Below are 20,655 nucleotides of genomic sequence, written 5' to 3' on the forward strand. Positions count from 1 at the left end.
ATGATACAAAATCAGCATACAGAAATCTGTGACGTTTCTATATACTAATAACAAACTATCAACAAGACTAAGAAAACAATTCGATTTACAATTGCATCTAAAAGAATAAAATACCGAGGAATAAATTTAACCAAGGAGGTGAAAGACCTGTACACTGAAACTATAAGACATTGATGAAAGAAACTGAAGAAGTCACAAATAAATGGAAATATTCCATATTCATGGATTGGAAGAATTAATATTGTTAAAATGCTCATACTACCCAAAGTGGTTTACAGATTCAGTGTATTCCCTATCAAAATTCCAATGGCATATTTCACAGAGCTATTAATAGAACAAATAATTCTAAAATTGGTATGAAACCACAAAAGATGCTGAATAGCTGAAAATAGGAAGAACAAAACTAGAGGTTTCATGCTCACTGATTTCAGACTATACTAAAGATATATTAATCAAGACAGCATGGTACTGGCATAAAAACAGATACACAGGTCAACAGAACAAAACTCAGAACCCAGAGATATACCTACACATATGCATGTGCTTAGTCGCTCACTTGTGTCTGACTTTTTGCAACCCCATTGACTGCAGCCTCCCAGGATCCTCTGTCCATGGGCATTCCCCAGGCAAGAATACTAGAGCGGGTTGCCATGCCCTCTTCCAGAGGATCTTCCTAACCCAGGGATCGAACCCAGGTCTCCTGCATTGTAGGCAGATTTTTTACCATCTAAGCCACCGGGAAAGCCATACCCACACATATACAACAAAGGAGCAAAGAACATACAATGGAGGAAAAGCCTCTTCAATAAATGACGTTGGGAAAACTGGATAGCCATATGCAAAAGAATGAAACGACACCATTATCTTACATCATAAAGAAAAGTTAACTCAAAATGCAGTAAAGACTTGAATGTAAGACCTGAAATCATAAAATTTCTAGAAGAAAATATAGGCAGTAGCCTCATTGATACCCATCTTAGAGGTGTTTTTGTGGATCTGATTCCAAAGGCAAGAGAAATAAAAGCAAAAATAAGCAAATGGGACTACATCAAACCAAAAATCTTCCACACAGTGATGGAAATCATCAAAAGGAAAGGACAGCCTACTGAGTAGGAGAAGTGAAGTCGCTCAGTCATGTCCAGCTCTTTGTGACCCCATGGACTGTAGCCCACCAGGCTCCTCCCTCCATGGGATTCTCCAGGCAAGAGTACTGGAGTGGGTTGCCATTTCCTTCTCCAGGGGATCTTCCCGACCCAGGGATCGAACCCAGGTCTCCTGCATTCCAGGAAGATGCTTGAACCTCTGAGCCACCAGGGAAGCCTGCAAATCATATATCCATCATGGAGTAATACAACTCAACAACAAAAGCCACCTGATTTTAAAATGGGAAGAAGATCTGAATAGACATTTTTCTAAAGAAGACATAAAGATGGCCAACAGCACTTGGAAAGATGTTCAAAATCACTGATCATTAGGGAAATGCAAATCAAAACCACAATGAGATAGCACCTTACAAACTGTTAGAATAGCTATTATTGAAAAGAATAAAGAAATGTTGGAGAGGATGTGGAGAAATTGGAACCCTTGTACACTGTAGGACTGTTAATTGGCGCAGCCACAATGGAAAACAGTATGGAGATTCCTGAAAAATTAAGAATAGAACTACCATATGACTCAACTTTCCCACTTCTGGGTATCTATTCAAAGAACATGAAAACACTAATTCAAAATTATATGCACCCCTATGTTTATTTTACTGTGGCATTATTTATAGTAGCCAAGATATGGAAGTAACCTAAATGTCCATCAGTGGATATATGTATAACAGAATACTACTCAGATGTAAAAAGAATGGAATCTGCCATTTTACAATGTGGACAGACCTTAAAGGTATTATGCTAAGTGAAATAACTCAGACAAATACCATATGATTTCACTCATTTGTGGAGTCTAAAAAAAGAAATGAACGAAAAAACAAAAACAAAAACAAAAACAAACTCATCGATACCGAGAACAGATTAGTGGTTACCAGAGGGGAAGAGTTTGGTGGCGGGGAGGTGGGTGCAATTGTGAAGAAGGTGTGAACTGTTTGGTGATGATGGATGATGACTAGGCTTGTGGTGGTGATCACGTTGTAGTGTATACAGATGTCAAATTATTATATTGTGTATCTGAAACTTACATAATTAAAAAAAATCCAATTTCCCAATTGCCAGCCAATGACCAGCCTTACAAGCAGGCCTTTTTAAGGAGAGCAGTCTTGAGCCTGCATTGTTGACTCTTTACTGCACAGGTCACATTTCAAGGTATACCTAAAATACTAAACACTTCTGTTTTGAAAATTAATGCTCTGTATTTAATTATTTTAGAATGTGCATGCTCAGTTGCTCAGTCATGTCCAACTCTTTGAGATCCTATGAACTATAGCCCACCAGCCTCCTCTGTCCATGGGATTCTCCAGACAAGAATGCTGGAGTGGGTTGCCATTTCCTCCTCCAGGGGATCTTCCCAATCCAGGGATCGAACCCACTTCTCTTGTGTCTCCTGCATTGGCAGGCGGGTTCTTTACCACTGGCGCCACCTGGGAAGCCCATTAAAGTTTAATATTTTAAATTATTAAAATAGTAAATGCCTACTATATAGGAGTTCATGTATAATTTCTTTGTGCTTAGGTTCTGGCTGAATACAAGTTTGAATTTCTGCAAACAATTTGCAATCATGAACATTACATTCCTCTGAATTTGCCAATGGCTTTTGCCAAACCTAAACTTCAGCGAGTTCAAGGTATGTATTTGTGTTTTCCATCATTTGGAATTGTGTTTTCTTTTTTTTTTTTTTTTTTTTGCTAGCGCTAGTATAGTATAATGTTTTCTAGTTAAACCAGTGATTCTGGAGGTAATCTCAGAATTGTTACTATCTGAAGAACATTAACAGTTCGTTAATGGTACTCTGCATTTCCTTCATAGTGTCAGTGGTAGTATTCATAGTGTGAAGAAATTCGGTGTTTTACATAGATTGCTGCTTAAACACAGACATCAGATACTAATAAAATTGCTCTCTGTAGTACTGTTTGGATTCTTATATGAGACTGAATTTTTAAAAAAGCATATAAATGGATTTCTGCTGAATGGAACCTCAGAAGAGAATTATAAAAGCAGAATAAAATAGTTATATGTATGTATGAAATTTATGAAATGCCTTCAATTATCTCCATTGCTAGTTTTATTGACTGCTTTGTTGTGTAGCACTATTCTTATGTTACTATGTTTTTTATTTGTCCCTTTTCTTTTCATATATTAATTAGATTTTTTTTCATTTGCGGTGGACCGTTTGACTTCAGTAGGTAGGTTTAACTCGGTTCACTCTAAAGTAGTTTGCTGTTTTTAAAAACAATTGATTTCATGAATGGCTAAGATGGATGGGGGCCTTGTTTGCTTTTCAGATCCTCCCTAGCCAAGATGAGGCTTTATTTAATGCATCCAGAAAACCTAGGAGGCAGTGTATTTGATAACTCTGAAAACCAGCTTGAGTAATATTCCAGTGTATATATGTACACTATTGATACTATGTATAAAATAGATAACTAATGAGAAGAAATAGCTCAGGGAACACTGCCCAGTGCTCTGTGGCAACCTCAATGGGAAGGAAATCCAAAACAGAGGGGATATATGTATAGCTGATTCACTTTGGTGTACAGTAGAAACTAACACAACATTGTAAAGCAACCGATGCTCCAATAAAATTATTTTTTTGAATAAAGGAAAAAAATAAGCTTCAATGTTGATTGCTAGAAGAATCAACTTTAAAACACTATCCTCAGAAAACATGTTTTGGCCCACACCAGCTTGGGGATTGATGGGTATCTTTTTTTTAAGTGTATGTCATCTCTCCCAAGCTCGCCTCCCTTCTCTTTGACCCTGTTTAATGACTTCTTTGCCACCATTTTTGAAGGGGTGGATGAACTACTTTATTGGTTTTATTCAAATCCCTCAAGTGAAAAAACCTCACTGCCATTGTACCGTCAACCCAGATAAGGCAACCTGAGTTAGTCTGTACTGACCCTTGTGCATAGAAAGTGATTGTGATTCACAAAAGACCATGACCAATGGCAGAAAGAACATCAGCTGTCTTGGTCTCTTGGGGAGTAGAGACCACTGCTGAGCAGTGGTTTTAGTGATTGAATGGCTGCCAGTGAAAATGGAGAAAAATATTAAAAAACTCAACCACCCCTATTCAACCATTCCCTTATTATAATAGAGTCTGAACATGGATAGCTCAGATACTTCCCCTATCATTTATTGATAGCTTGAGGAATTCAGGGAAAGGAAGGGGTGAGGATTTAGGATTAAATCTGATTTAGCATTTATTAAATCCTAGTTGAATTTATAGCATCCTATTAAGTTTTAAAGAGACTAGAAAAGAAACAGAAAACATATCCTTCAGCTTTGTGGCCTCACTAAAATTAAAGGGTAGGGGAAAGGAAATAAAGATAGCAGAAGTTTCCTGTAGAAATGTCTGTACTTGGTCACAATTCCTTCTGAGTAGTTATAAGGCAAGTCCCAACCAGGATATTAGCAGCTGGGATTTAAAGTGGATGGAGGATCTAAAAGGAAGTGAAGAAAATAGCTGGAACTGGTAATTTTATGAAATAAAAGATTTGTATTTGTGTCATGAATTTGAGTGAGATGGGGATGTTTTTCTTAGCATTCTTGTACCCCATTGTATTGGGGCCAATATGTAACATTTAGTAAAACATGCGATAGTTTATACTGTTATAATGATGCAATTGTCTAGTTTCTCTTTCTGCTTCACAAATATAAACAGATGAGTGAATCAAGTGTTGTTTAGAATTACTCCATGTTTTAGTTGTAACTAAATCTCTTCAGATATGAAGAAATGTGTTAAAACATTGCCAAATCTAGTATTCTTTCATTCTAGGTTTTATCCTAAGATTTGAAAAGCATCTAGGAAAAAAAAAAGAATTCTAGGAACTACTTTACCAACTGAAATTGTCATTAAGGCTATCATCTGGCCCCAATGATGAGTGCTTATATCTTGTAAAATTTTGCATGCTTATTCTATATGATAAAATAATTGCTCATATTTGTTCACAATAAAAATATAGCTCTTGCTAGCATGATCACATACTACTAAGTAATATAGTACTTTAATGTTAAAGTGATTTTTGAATATTTTTATAAATGAGTTTTAAATTTCATTATACTGCAGATTCAAATCTTGAATACAGTTTATCAGATGAGTATTGCAAGCATCACTTCTTGGTTGGTCTGCTTCTGAGGGAAACCTCCATTGCTCTTCAAGACAATTATGAGATCAGATATACAGCTATCTCTGTCATAAAGAATCTTTTGATAAAACATGCATTTGACACTAGATACCAGCACAAGGTAAGGATGTTTGTATCATCACCAGTATCACATTAGCTAGTTTCTGTAAGATTTTACATTGAAGATGAAGTTTTCAGTAAGAAAAATAACATGAGCATTGAGTAATTTATTTTTATGAATAATGTTTTGTTTCTATTTCAAATGATTATTGTTGTTTAGTCACTAAGTCGCTGGGCTCCTGTCCATGGGATTTCCCAGGGAAAAATACTGGAGTGAGTTGCCATTTCCTTCTTCAGGGGATCTTTCCCACCCAGAGATTGAACCCACATCTGCATTGGCAAGCAGATTCTTTACTACAGAACCATCAGGAAAGCCCTTAGGTTTTAAAAATAGTGTTCAGTTAACTGTTGAAGAAAAACACTGGTTTTTCAAATCATGTCTAAAGAACAACATAACTCCTTCATGATTTCTTACATAAACTGATTAGAATTTTTTTAAAAAAAACATGGTTATAGCCCTGTGTATACTTTTATTTATTTTTTTAATTTTAAAATCTTTAATTCTTATATGTGTTCCCAAACATGAACCCCCCTCCCACCTCCCTCCCCATAACATCTCTCTGGGTCATCCCCACGCACCAGCCCCAAGCATGCTGTATCCTGCGTCAGACATAGACTGGCGATTCAATTCTTACATGATAGTATACATGTTAGAATGCCATTCTCCCAAATTATCCCACCCTCTCCCTCTCCCTCTGAGTCCAAAAGTCCGTTATACACAGCTGTGTCTTTTTTCCTGTCTTGCATACAGGGTCGTCATTGCCATCTTTCTAAATTCCATATATATGTGTTAGTATACTGTATTGGTGTTTTTCTTTCTGGCTTACTTCACTCTGTATAATCGGCTCCAGTTTCATCCATCTCATCAGAACTGATTCAAATGAATTCTTTTTAACGGCTGAGTAATACTCCATTGTGTATATGTACCACAGCTTTCTTATCCATTCATCTGCTGATGGACATCTAGGTTGTTTCCATGTCCTGGCTATTATAAACAGTGCTGCGATGAACATTGGGGTACATGTGTCTCTTTCAATTCTGGTTTCCTCGGTGTGTATGCCCAGAAGTGGGATTGCTGGGTCATAAGGTAGTTCTATTTGCAGTTTTTTAAGGAATCTCCACACTGTTCTCCATAGTGGCTGTACTAGTTTGCATTCCCACCAACAGTGTAGGAGGGTTCCCTTTTCTCCACACCCTCTCCAGCATTTATTGCATGCAGATTTTTGGATCGCAGCCATTCTGACTGGTGTGAAGTGGTACCTCATTGTGGTTTTGATTTGCATTTCTCTGAGAATGAGTGATGTTGAGCATCTTTTCATGTGTTTGTTAGCCATCCGTATGTCTTCTTTGGAGAAATGTCTATTTAGTTCTTTGGCCCATTTTTTGATTGGGTCGTTTATTTTTCTGGAATTGAGCTGCATAAGTTGCTTGTACATTTTTGAGATTAGTTGTTTGTCAGTTGCTTCATTTGCTATTATTTTCTCCCATTCAGAAGGCTGTCTTTTCACCTTGCTTATATTTTCCTTTGTTGTGCAGAAGCTTTTAATTTTAATTAGATCCCATTTGTTTATTTTTGCTTTTATTTCCAGAATTCTGGGAGGTGTATACTTTTAAATACCCATATATCCTTAAATATATCTCCCTAAATAAATGCTATTATTATTAAGTGATTAATAATAAGACATATTAAGTATGTCAAATATAAAACATATAATGTGAAGTTTATCTTACTGAAAAAAATATATGCATGGCTATAAATCTTATATATACTACACAGTGTCTTATATATACTACACAGCTTATATATACAAATCTTATATATACTACACATGTGAAGACCACAGCTGCAGCCACTATTTGCTACACCTTTAACATATATGAAGATAAAGGGTATATTCAAATCTATTAAACCCTATGGGTTGCAAAAATAGATGGTAAATTGTATTGAATTTAGAATAACCTAACTTACTTACAAAGGCAAAATGGTTGTCTGAAGAGGCCTTACAAATAGCTATGAAAAGAAGAAAAGTGAAAGGCAAAGGAGAAAAGGAAAGATATACTTATTTGAATGCAGAGTTCCAAAGAATAGAAAGGAGAAATGAGAAAGCCTTCCTCCTCGATCAATGCAAAGAAATAGAGGGAAACAATAGAATGGAAGGACTAGAGATCTCTTCAAGAAATTCAGAGATACCAAGGGAACATTTCATGCAAAGATGGGCTCAATAAAGGACAGAAATGGTATGGACCTAGCAGAAGCAGAAGATATTAAGAAGAGGTGAGAATACAAGAATACACAGGAGAACTGTACAAAAAAGATCTTCACGACCCAGATAATCCAATGTTGTGATCACTCACCTAGAGCCAGACATCCTGGAATGTGAAGTCAACGAACAAAGCTAGTGGAGGTGATGGAATTCCAGTTGAGCTTTTTCAAATCCTGAAAGCTGATGCTGTGAAAGTGCTGCACTCAATATGCCAGCAAATTTGGAAAACTCAGCAGTGGCCACAGGACTAGAAAAGCTCAGTTTTCATTCAACCCCAAAGAATGCTCAAACTACCGCACCATTGCACTCATCTCACACGCTAGCAAAGTAATGCTCAAAATTCTCCAAGCCAGGCTTCAACAGTACATGAACTGTGAACTTCCAGATGTTCAAGCTGGTTTCAGAAAAAGCAGAGGAAAAAAAGCAGAGATCAAATTGCAGACATCCCTTGGATCATCGAAAAAGCAAGAGAGTTCCAGAAAAACATCTACTTCTGCTTTATTTATTATCCCAAAGCCTTTGTGTGGATCACAACAAACTGGAAAATTCTTAAAGAGATAGGAATACCAGACCACCTGACCTGCCTCCTGAGAAATCTGTATGCAGGTCAGGAAGCAACAGTTAGAACTGGACATGGAACAACAGACTGGTTCCAGATAGGGAAAGGAGTACGTCAAGGCTGTTTATTGTCACCCTGCTTATTTAACTTCTATGCAGAGTACATCATGAGAAACGCTGGGCTTTCCAGCACAAGCTGGAATCAAGATTGCTGGGAGAAATATCAATAACCTCAGATATGCAGATGACACCACCCTTATGGCAGAAAGTGAAGAGGAACTAAAAAGCCTCTTGATGAAAGTGAAAGAGGAGAGTGAAAAAGTTGTCTTAAAGCTCAACATTCAGAAAACTAAGATTGTGGCATCTGGTCCCATCACTTCATGGCAAATAGATGGGGAAATAGTGGAAACAGTGGCTGACTTTAGTTTTGGGGGCTCCAAACTCACTGCAGATGGTGGCTGCAGCCATGAAATTAAAAGACGCTTGCTCCTTGGAATAAAAGTTATGACCAACCTAGACAGCTTGTTAAAAAGCAGAGACATTACTTTGCCAACAAACGTCCGTCTACTCAAGGCTATGGTTTTCCCAGTGGTCATGTATGGATGTGAGAGTTGGACTGTGAAGAAAGCTGAGCGCCAAAGAATTGATGCTTTTCAACTGTAGTGTTGGAGAAGACTCAAGAGTCCCTTGGCCTGCAAAGAGATCCAACCAGTCCATCCTAAAGGAAATCAGTCCTGAGTGTTCATTGAAAGGACCGATGCTGAAGCTGAAAGTCCAATACTTTGGCCACCTAACGCCAATAACTGACTCATTTGCGAAGACCCTGATGCTGGGAAAAGATTGAAGGTGGGCGGAGAAGGGAACGACAGAGGATGAGATGGTTGGATGGCATCACCAACTCGATGGACATGAGTTTGCGTAAACTCCAGGAGTTGGTGATGGACAGGTAGGCCTGCCGTGCTGTGGTTCATGGGGTTGCAAAGAGTCAGACGTGACTGAGCGACTGAACTGACTAACTGACTGAACTAACTAACTTGCTACCAGATGGCTCAAGGTAATATCATATTGTTTCATAATAATTTGTTCCTTCATTTTTATATTCAAATTTAAATAAAGTCATTATATCATTTATTTTGTGATTACTTTGGGAAGCTGACTTGGAGATGGATTTTATTCTTTTTCTATAGTATTCCTATTTATCCTAAAAAAAAAAAAAGAATAAGCCTGCCAGCTATATCCAATTATATTTCTTTAATTACAAAGATTTGTTTAACTTGCAAATTTTGCTAGTTTTCTTCATGTAATTCTAGCCTAAACTAGATTTAAATGCCTCAGCTTTAAGATTTTATTATGTACTGTGGTTTGCATTGTTTTTTCACATTATAATAACATACTCACATTTAGTGTAGTCTACTCTATTTTGCATTGCTTTCTTTTTTGTGAATGTTGGCATTGACTTAACAGAAATTAGCCAAAATAACGTATCAAATGAAAAGATATCTTAAAGTCTTCCATTCCAACCAAGCTTTGTCAAATCTTTAAAAGTGCCAGTTATTGCTGGGGTCTGTTTGTGCCTACCAGTAGTGGGGAAAAGGGTCTTATACAATGTGAAAGAAAATGTCTTTAGCTATGATTTCAAAAAATTTGTGGGTAAATTACAAAATGAACTTCCTGTTCTTGAAGCAGCAAGTTGTCTTTTTTCCCCTTGTGTCTTCAGAGGAAAGTGAAAGAAAATGGGATTTCACTAGTGTCTTACCTAGAGGTAGAATTTTAAATATTTTATATCACATATTTGTACATTATTAACTTTTTAAAATTCTGAGAACAGTATATGTACACACATGCACACACACACCACTATTGTTATCTGTAAATAACACTGCCTGTTTGAGTATTTGATGTTTTATAGTTTCCGGCCTTACATTTCATTCTTTAATCCATTTTTAGTTTATTTTTGTGTATGGTGTTAGGAAGTGTTCTAATTTAATTCTTTTTCATGTAGCTGTCCAGTTTTCCCAGCACCACTTATTGAATAGGCTGTCTTTTCTCCATTGTATATTCTTGCCTCCTTTCTCAAAGATAAGGTGCCTGCAGATGCATGGGTTTTCTTTGAGGTTTTAGACTATGGGAAACATTGAAATACCCACACATTACCCTTTTAGGGATTTTTAAAGCCCCTTCTTTGTTCAAAATCTTCTGACAGGTTTTAATTGAGTATAAGATTCTCCCCAATAAAACTTTGTTTAATGGGCCTTCTCAACCAGAGCTTCAATTCCTTTCTGTGTTTGATCCAAAGAGCTCACAGTTGGCCTGAGTAAGAGGTCATTTGTCAAATACATTCACTTAAAACATGTTCACCATTAAGAATGATGCCAAGGTAAGGGCAGAGGGGAGCTTTATACCCCAATAATTTCCATTTGGTTTTCCAAATAGAAATACAGTCAAGAAAAAATGCTTCCTGTGGAAAGGCTGCTTTGAGACTACTTGTCCTAGTATCCCACCCAGGCCTGCATTCCAACCATGTTGCCACTCCTCAGCCTTTCTTTTAATGACATTATGGAGATGTCACTGGTCCCTGTTACATGCTACTCTTAAACTGCTTTGGGAGCTCTCCTTATTTGCTAAACATACCATGCGATATCTTTCCTGCTCAGAACCAGAATGCTCAAAATCTAACATTTATTCTGGGGCGTATATCTGTTCCTGTACTCACCACAAATGGTACTGACAACAGAAGAACTGCAATTTCTACTTGGACTGTTGGCATTTTTTTTTCCTTTTTTAAAATAATAAGCTACATACATGGTAAAAAAAAAAAGAAATCAAAATGCCTCTCTCTCATTCCTTACCTCCATGCCTCTCTCTAGAAGCAACTACTGTTTATCAGTTTCTTTTATAAATTTCTATTTTATTCATGCACAAGCCTATACACACACACACATATATATATATAAAATAGAAACCATTACCTATTTTTTTCACTTAACAATATATTCTGAAGATTAAATCTATATTTTTAAAAAAATCTGCATAGTATGCTATCATATGAATACACCTTATTTTATTTATTTAACCTGTCTTCTGTTAATAGATTCTTAGATGGTTTTCTGTCTTTTGTGCAGACAAAACTTTTAACGTGTTTGTCCTGATTGCATGTGTTTTACCTGTGTTCCTGTTCACCTAAGAAGGGTGTAGTATCTCCTTCCCTAGTAATCACTCAGTATCTGAACTGAAATGAAATCCCATCTACAAGCTATAATATTAATAATCATAGCTAAAAATTTATTGAAGACTCAGTATATGCCAGACACTATATTAAATATTAGCTCATATGAATTTATATTACTGTTATTATCCTCATTTTAGTAAAGAGAAAACTATGGTTAAGTGATTTGATTACAATTAAGTCGCTAGTAACAGGAGGGCTGGAATTCATGTGTATCTAAAATTCAAAATCTGTGCTCCTAGACTATGCTGCTAAGTCGCTTCAGTCGTGTCTGACTCTGTGCGACCCCATAGACGGCAGCCCACCAGGCTCCTCCGTTCCTGGGATTCTCCAGGCAAGAACACTGGAGTGGGTTGCCATTTCCTTCTCCAATGCACGAAAGTGAAAAGTGAAAGTGAAGTCGCTCAGTTGTGTCTGACTCTTAGCGACCCCATGGACTGCAGCCTACCAGGCTCCTCCGTCCATGGGATTTTCCAGGCAAGAGTACTGGAGTGGGGTGCCATTGCCTTCTCCCTCCTAGACTATACTGCCTCTCAAATATTTAGTCAGTTCAGTTCAGTTCAGCTGCTCAGTCGTGTCCGACTCTTTGCAACACCGTGAACTGCAGTACGCCAGGCCTCCCTGTCCATCACCAACTCCCAGAGTTTACTCAGACTCATGTCCATTGAGTCAGTGATTCCATCCAACCATCTCATCTTCTGTCATCCCCTTCTCCTCCTGCCTTCAATCTTTCCCAGCATCAGGGTCTTTTCAAATGAGTCAGTTCTTGGCATCAGGTGGCTCAAGTATTGGAGTTTCAGCTTCAGCTTCAGTCCTTTTTAATTTAATTTTATTTTTTTTTAATTTTAATTTTTACTTTATTTTACTTTACAATACTGTATTGGTTTTGCCATACATTGACATGAATCCACCACGGGTGTACATGCGATCCCAAACATGAACCCCCCTCCCACCTCCCTCCCCACAACATCCCTCTGGGTCATCCCCGTGCACCAGCCCCAACATCAGTCCTTCCAATGAACATACAGGAATGATCTCATTTAGAATGGACTGGTTGGATCTCCTTGCAGTTCAAGGGACTCTCAAGAGTCTTCTCCAACACCATAGTTCAAAACCATCAATTCTTTGGCACTTAGCTTTCTTTATAGTCCAACTTTCACATCCATACATGACCACTGGAAAAACCATAGTAGGACACTGGAAAATTAGAGAACTGCCAAAAAATGGTGATGATGATGATAGAAACTCTTGAAACAAAGCCATATGAAAAATAAAATAATAACAGCTACTTAGCTTTGTGAAGAGTGAATTAAGACAATTCGTGATGTGTCCCCAGATATTTAAAGGGTTACTGTATAAAGTAGAAGTGGACTTACTCTTTGTAGATCCAAAAGGCTGAACTATATCTAGCAGGTAGAACAGCTTAAAGACTTTTCTAACAGAACCTCTGAAAGTGCTGAAGTGTTTAAGAAGTTTAAAAACTAGTCATCTGTCAAAGATGCAGGTGCAGGTCGCTCTTGTCTTGATCAGGAAGTTGAACTAGATCCGTGGTCCTCAAACCTCTGTGCACAGCCATCTAGGGAAATTTCCTGGGACCCAGCCCAGACCTAAGTGGTAGAGACATTCTTGATTAGGGTTATATGTTAGCACATATATGTTATATATTAAGAGTTCCTGAAATTCGCAACAGAAGTACAAATGGTCGATTAACATATGAAAAATTGTTCAGTTTCAAGAATAAATGCAAATTAAAGGAACTAAGAGATACTTTTGATCTGAATTCTGTTGGTTAACCATTGTACCCTAGATGCCTTATATAAGTCTCCCAAAGTGCTGACATATGGAGGGCAGCTCATGTGCCATCACCACTGTTTTTGCTGATTTGAATGAGTATAAACACCTGACAAGGACTATAGCTGAGAAAAGCAGTACATAAATTAGTATAAGAGGTACCACATTAATTAAGACTACTGGTGTCCAGGTTTACTTGGATATTTACAAAGATCAATCTCCCATGTTGAATAATTGATTTAGAGGGCCAAGATCACATTATTTTAATTGCAGCTTGAGTCAAAGCAAAACTTATTTTTGGAAGGAATATTTTGTTACTTGTTCCATCTATTCGTTCATTCAGTTAATGTATAGTGACCATATTCTGTGTGCCCAGGCACAGAGGATGAAGCAGTGAACAAGACAGATGTGATTCTTGCTCTTATCATACTCAACCTTCACCGGAGTTAAAGGACAGGACTAATACAATCTGCTTTATAAGTCAACTGCTATCTAAAAAAATAAACTTTTGCCTTTTATATAGTGATGTTTGAGGGATGTGATTTGACTATATTGTATATAAATCCAAATACCAACAGAGTTCTCTGGTAATTCGTTTTGAGACTATGAGTATAAATAGACTCATGCTTCATTGATTTGTTATGGATATTAGGTCCCTTTTAGTCTTTAAACATATAGATGGAGCCAACTTTATTTGTAATATATACATATTATATATTTATTAACTTCCCTGGTGGCTCAGATGGTTAAGCTTTTGATAATTATTTTGCAGAACCAACAAGCCAAAATAGCACAGTTGTACCTCCCATTTGTCGGACTGCTTTTGGAAAATATACAGCGATTAGCAGGTCGAGATACACTGTATTCTTGTGCAGCCATGCCTAATTCTGTAAGTAGTCATGTGTTTCTGTTGGCATTTTATCCTGGTTTATTGACTGCATTTGGAATGAGGGTCATATGCTGTATGGTCTCAATAGTTCACCTTTTACAACATTTAAAATTTATACTCTTTCCTGTAACAGTACTTCTCAAATCTTAATGTGCATATAGATCATCTAGGGAATTAAGACAAATTCTAATGTAGTAACTCTGGGGTGGAATTTGAGATTATACGTTTCAAACAAACTTTTGGCTCTTTCTGGTCTAAGGACTACACTTTGAGTAATAAGGTCCAAGGGAACACCAAGAATCCCTTGTGCTCAGTGTGTTGCTTTTAAGATTTGCTGCTGTTATATGCCTTCATCTATTTATTCAACTGGAAAACTGAACAAAACATTCACTTTCCAAAATGTTAGGCTCCAGGCTTTAAACTATATTCCTTCACCTCTCCCTCCCTTTGACAGCCTTGTTTCAGCACTTCTGATGAGCGGCTTTTAACTCATCATGGTTGGTCTGTGTTTTCTTTCTCCCCTTAGAATCTTAGAGTTGCAAGGAACATTGGAGATGATCAGTCTCCCACTTGGCAAAAACAACCTTTTGCCATAGTTGTATTTAAAACTTTCCTTCTTGCATTTGATCTACACAATTTTCTGTCCACTTGTCCTGGTTTTGCCTTCTAGAGGTACACAGAGCACATCCGCTTCTACCTCCACACAATACCCCTTCATACATGTCCCTTCTAAATTTTTCTCCAGACCAGCTCACTCCACGTCATCATTTGTTGTTTCAAACCCTTTACTTCTCGGTTACAATCTTCCAGACATGCTCCATTTGACCAGTCACCATTTTAAAATGTCGTGTATACTTTATAGTTTGCCCAGTAGGGTGAATAACTCCTGCCCTACCCCCACTCCGTGCTCTGTATGGCCAAAGATCCCCATCACGTGTTCAGTAGCTGAATGGGTGGCAGGTAAAACTGTGTTCCTCACAGCTTCCTTTGGAAATTCCCCATAATGAATGTCTGCAGATTTGCCAAGCCTGCCCTGGGTTCCTGAGAAAGCTGCTTTTTTTAAAGCCTCACTGAGGGCTTGATTGCCTGGAGCTCCCAATTATGTAAATCAGCTAAATGCAGATACTGCATCACCTACCTGGTGTCAAGCGAGCCTTTCTTCACAGTCACTCATGCTTATGCTCACTCCACAACATTCGACAGTGATATGTGGAAATATTTTACTTACCTGTTCTTTCTTTTGCAGCTCAAGTTCATGTAGGGCCTCTGGTCACACCTCTCCTTCTAGTATTGCCTTTGGTTCAAGGAGGAGAATGGAACCATGTTCAGACCACACGAGTTGCAGCTTTTACCAGCCACCTAGAGTTGTATCACTTTGCCAGAGGTCATAGTTATAACAGTATACTCGGATCCATTTTTAAAAGAGAAGTCACCTAAATACCAGTACTGATACCTGATTTAGACTTTCGCAGTGAGCTTTGTTTAAAATTGGGGTACCCTTTCATTCTGTTAATTCCAATTTATTATCCTAGTGTACAAATTTGTTTAAGTGACAGAGATATCACATTGTGTTACAGGCATCCAGGGATGAGTTTGCATGTGGCTTCACTTCACCTACAAATAGAGGGAGTCTGAGCACTGACAAAGACACTGGTAATTAAGTCCTTCCTTTAAAGATTATACATGGTATGGCTGTCTAGAAATGTACCCTATACTTTTCTATATTTTTTGAAATATTTTGTGATAAAAACTATATATAGCACGATCTCTACTAAAGTTTAATTAAAATCTGACTCACACTTTGTAGCCATGTTTCTTTGCTTAGGTTTCCTTGTTTCAGCTTATATAAAAAAGTAGCTTAGTATACTAAGAAAATGGAGGATAATGAGAAAAACACTAGTTTCCAATCCTCTTATCTGTCTCCAGTCTTGGACAAGACACTTCCCTTTTCTGGGCCAAAGGTTCCTTATCTATAAAATTACTTCGTTGTTTGCCTTTATCTTATGACTTCCAAGGAATTTCTTGTAGTTTCATAATGTTAAAAGTGTTTCGAGGTTAAAAAAAAAAAATGCTTACATTTCTTAAAATATGACTTTACCAAAATTAACCTGGTGCTGAGCCACTTCAGTCGTGTCCAATTCTCTGTGACCCTATGGACTGTAGCCTGCCAGGCTCCTCTGTCCTCCTCCCTCCAGTCAAGAATACTGGAGTGGGCTGCCATGCCCTGTTCCTGGAGATCTTCCCAACCCAGGGATCCAACTTGCATCTCTTATGCCTCCTGCATTGGCAGGCAGGTTTTTAACACTAGCGCCACCTGGGAAGCCCAATTAACCAGGTACTTATTTTTCAAACTATTTTTGACAGTTCCTCCTGTTGCTAACAAGGACTTGGCTTTTTCCAGCTTATGGGTCTTTTCAAAACGGACATGGAATTAAGAGGGAAGATTCAAGAGGTTCCCTCATCCCAGAAGGAGCAACCGGATTTCCAGATCAGGGCAGCACTGGTGAAAATGTAAGACCGTAAAACATATAGGTTAACCCTGGTGATGTTTTAACTATAACAGTCTTTCTTTTTATGTAAATAAGGAGCTCTCTACTCTCCTGTAGTCTATACTATATCTGTAAAAAGTAGCCCATAATGTAGCAGTTCCTTCCTATCCTGGCAGCTGCTACTTGGATATCTTAAAAACTGTTTATAGAGGATAAGGTATTCATCTTTCAGAGTTCTAACTTTGAATCTGTAAACCTGTTCTAGAGAGGGAAGGTTCAAGTTTAAAATGCCTAATATATCCTTATCACTTAAATCACTCCCTGGCAGGATTAATTCAGCTTTTTATTCTTTTCTAAGAATAATGACCTTAACTTGGGATGAAAAAAAATTAGGTCCCCAAATTGATAATCTCAACATCCCAGAATCACTTAATCAGAATATACTAACTTTTGCATAAGATTGTTTCAAACCTAACATTAAAGTTTGGGATAGGTCAGCCTTGAGATAGAGAAACCTCATTTTAGACCAGTAAAGCCTTATCATGCTGCTACATGAAATCATAGAACCATATAAAATTAGTTAGAAGGGTCCATAAAAATAATAAATTCCAACTCTCAATTTACAAATGAAAACTGGGATTGTGACTTAGGACAGACACACAACTATGGCAGGGCCAGACCCAAACCCAGGTTTTCTAATTTCAGCACTTCTTCTCCTAGATCATGGTGTTCTCACTGTGTATCAGAATCATCTGGGCGACTTTATAAAAATAGATAGCTGAGCTTCATCCTGTTTTTGTCAGTCTAGGGGCCTGCTCATTTCTAAGTTCCCAGGTGATGCTGATGCTGCTGGTTGGGAACCACCCCCTTAAGAACCACTCTATATATACTCCCTTGAGTCTTTGCCCATTGTTGTTGTTCATTTGCTAAGTCATATCCAACGCTTTGCTACCCCATGGACTTTATTTAATCATAAAGTTCTTATTTCACACCATTTAGAAATAAGACAACAGATACTGTCATAGGTAAGGCACACTAAGGACAAAGAGGTTAATGACTTGCCAGTAATCACACAGCTAGCAAGCATTCAGAACCTAGATGTTTTGTTCCAAGTAAAAGTTTTTGGTAACTCCTACATTGGTAAGTATATAGCCTCAGCCCAGGTTAGCTCAGCTGAAAGCATTGGTTTCTAACAAGGATAAATTCTTTAGGACATTGTTATTACCGTATTCATATAAATCCTCGAATAAGTCAGATCTTGTCATGCTTAACTGATATTTAAACAAAAGTCACTAAATAATAGGAACATCACTACTTTGTAGAGGCTCCAATTTTGAAGTATTACTGGGTCCTTAGTAAAATTATCTTGTAATATCATTAAGCTTCCTTTTAAGATAGATTTTTCTGAACTATTATTTAGAAGTTGAATTTTAATAAACTCTTAATGAGAGATTCAAGTTAAAAGGTTTAAACTGTAAGTTTCTCCTTGACATAAAAGCTATTTTTCCTAGAATACCCACATATGATTTAAAACATTACCTTACTAAAACACAGGACTTAGGGAATACACAGTATATTCATGGCCATATCTTGATGAAGACTGCAAGATAATTTCCAGTGATATTACTAGGTGCAGTAGCAACAAAGACTCAGCCCATTTACCTTCCAAATGTGGTTATCTGTGACGTGCTTAGAAGTTTCCCAAACAGGACTAATTAAAACAGTTATTGAGTTAAAGGCTATGGGAAGCTAAAATACCAGTATTGTTTCTCAAAAGCCTTATCTTTGTATTACAGACTCGGCAGAGTTCTACAAGGAGTAGTGTATCCCAGTATAACCGATTGGATCAATATGAAATCAGAAGCCTCTTGATGTGCTATTTGTATATAGTAAAAATGATTTCTGAAGGTGAGTTACCAGCATATTAATCATAGACTGTACTCCACCATCACAGGTTCACAAGTTCATGTAACAAATATTTGACCATGATCTGCATGTAGGACATAGGCACATTACAAACAGAACTTTGAAGACTTTGACCTTAGAATGTTCCTATATTTTAACTTAGAATAGATTCATTTCCATCGTACAGGTTTGATTCTTTGAAACAATTTTTTTTTCTTTAAAATTAATTTCTAAAGCTTCCCTTGTGGCTCAGTCAATAAAGAATCTGCCTGTAGTGCAAGAGACCCGGGTTCGATCCCTGGGTTGCAAAGATTCCCTGGAGAAGGAAATGGCAACCCACCCCAGTATCCTTGCCTGGAGAATCTCATGGACAGAGGAGCCTGGTGGGCTGCAGTCCATGGGGTTGCAAAGAGTTGGGCACGACTGAGACCAACACTTACTTACTTACTAAAGTGAGGCAATAGTTTTAGAAGTGCTAGAGTATTTTTTTTTCATGCAGAGCATAGAATACATTAAATAACCAAGGTAAACAGAAGAAAATAACAATAACCAAAAGTCATATTTAACACTGTAGCTTTTATTTGACCCAGGATTTACAAAATCAAATGCAAACAAAAAGACAGGAAGGGTTCTTTGAGGGTAAGGAATGCTGTCGTTATCTTCACAGGACCATTATACAGATTTGTATGGTGTCAGGTTCTTTTCCAGGCTGTTCTCTTTACCTTGATGTATAATTGTATTATTTATAATTTACCATTTCCTCTTTACCATATATAATAGAATATAAGCAAAGGATTTTCATAAACTGCATGTCCTTTGGAAGTAAAATCAGAAGGTTCTATCTCATTCCAAGTACCACTTTTGTTTACACAATTCCTTCCTCTTTCTTCCTTTTCTACTTTTTCTCACAAAGAAAGGAAAAAAAATCATAAAACCACCCCAAAGACCCCCCAAAACAAAACAAACAAAAAGCCTAGGGATTTCCCTGTAGCTAAGATGCTGCACTGCCAATGCAGGGGTCCCGGATTCAATTTCTGGACAGGGAAATATATCCCACATACTGCACCTAAGACCCTGTGTGGCCAAATAAATATTCTTTAAAAAAAAAAAAAAAGGCAAGCAGAAGTGAAGAACATAAAAGCACCCGGGTTTTGGCCATTATAATAAAGTAGTTAAATTCTAATTTATCTTCTATTTAGTTTTTAGTAAATATTAAACATTTTTTGTAATGCAGAATATAAAAACGTAAGTTGATAGTTAACTTGCCAGAGAGACTGAAATACATCAAAAGTTAGATATGAATAGTTAATTCTAAAGTACATTAATAAAAGTTTTACATAACTAGAATCTTCAAGCACTTAGAATGTATGATTTACAGTAAAAGTCAAATCATAATATAGTAAATTTTACTTATTTTCTATTTTGTTTTTAGTAAATATTATTTTAAACATTTTTTGTAATAATACAGAATATAAAAACATAAAATGAGTTGATAGTTAACTTGCCAGAGATTGAAACACATCAAAAGCTAGATATGACTAGTTAATTCTAAAATACATTAACAAAAGAGTTTTAAATAAGTAGAATCTTCAAGTACTAACAATGTATGATTTAGAATAAAAATCAAATCATAATACAATAAATTTTACCTATTTTCTATATTTTGTTCTTAGTATTATTTTAAACATTTTTTTGTAACAATGCAGGATATAAAAACATAAAATGAGTTGATAGTTAACTTGCCAGAGAGATTGAAAAACATCAAAAGCTAGATATGAAGAGTTAATTCTAAAGTACATTAATAAAACAGTTTTAAAAACTAGAATCTTCAACTACTTAGAATGTATGATTTAGAGTAAAAGTCAAATATTATTGAGACTATGTTATAAGCTTCTATGTTTTGAGAAAGAAATTGTAAAGGGTGATAATTTTCAACCCTGGTGGTATTTCATTCCAAGAAATGATGAATCAAATTAACAACCATAGCCACAGCTTATTGTTTTTGTCTCCCCACAAGCTAAAGAGTGGGGGAATGTAGAAAGTGACTGCTATTATATACAGGCTTTTTTAAAGGATGATGCAAATATTCTAAAACTGTGGTGATGGTGTTACAAGTTTTTAAATAT

At 36.9% G+C, this 20,655-nt stretch overlaps 1 protein-coding gene across 5 annotated transcripts in view; it reads left to right on the forward strand.

The window, feature by feature from the left end:
• DOCK11 (dedicator of cytokinesis 11) overlaps window positions 1–20,655 on the forward strand; it is a 212,984-nt gene that overhangs the window by 128,944 nt on the left and 63,385 nt on the right. For 4 of the 5 annotated variants that reach the window (XR_001917616.1, XM_018044192.1, XM_018044191.1 and 1 more), the window contains exons 30-36: window positions 2,673–2,784; window positions 3,305–3,343; window positions 5,230–5,408; window positions 14,019–14,135; window positions 15,713–15,788; window positions 16,537–16,646; window positions 18,421–18,532. Coding sequence is in view for 4 of the 5 variants with exons in the window: in XM_018044192.1 (XP_017899681.1) it covers window positions 2,673–2,784; window positions 3,305–3,343; window positions 5,230–5,408; window positions 14,019–14,135; window positions 15,713–15,788; window positions 16,537–16,646; window positions 18,421–18,532 (745 nt within the window). In the remaining variant the exon portion in view is untranslated. The remainder of the gene's footprint in view (window positions 1–2,672; window positions 2,785–3,304; window positions 3,344–5,229; window positions 5,409–14,018; window positions 14,136–15,712; window positions 15,789–16,536; window positions 16,647–18,420; window positions 18,533–20,655) is intronic. The other variant, XM_018044189.1, reaches the window with a different exon arrangement.

Source organism: Capra hircus (genome assembly GCF_001704415.2).
Source record: "Capra hircus breed San Clemente chromosome X unlocalized genomic scaffold, ASM170441v1, whole genome shotgun sequence".
Taxonomy (NCBI): domain Eukaryota; kingdom Metazoa; phylum Chordata; class Mammalia; order Artiodactyla; family Bovidae; genus Capra; species Capra hircus.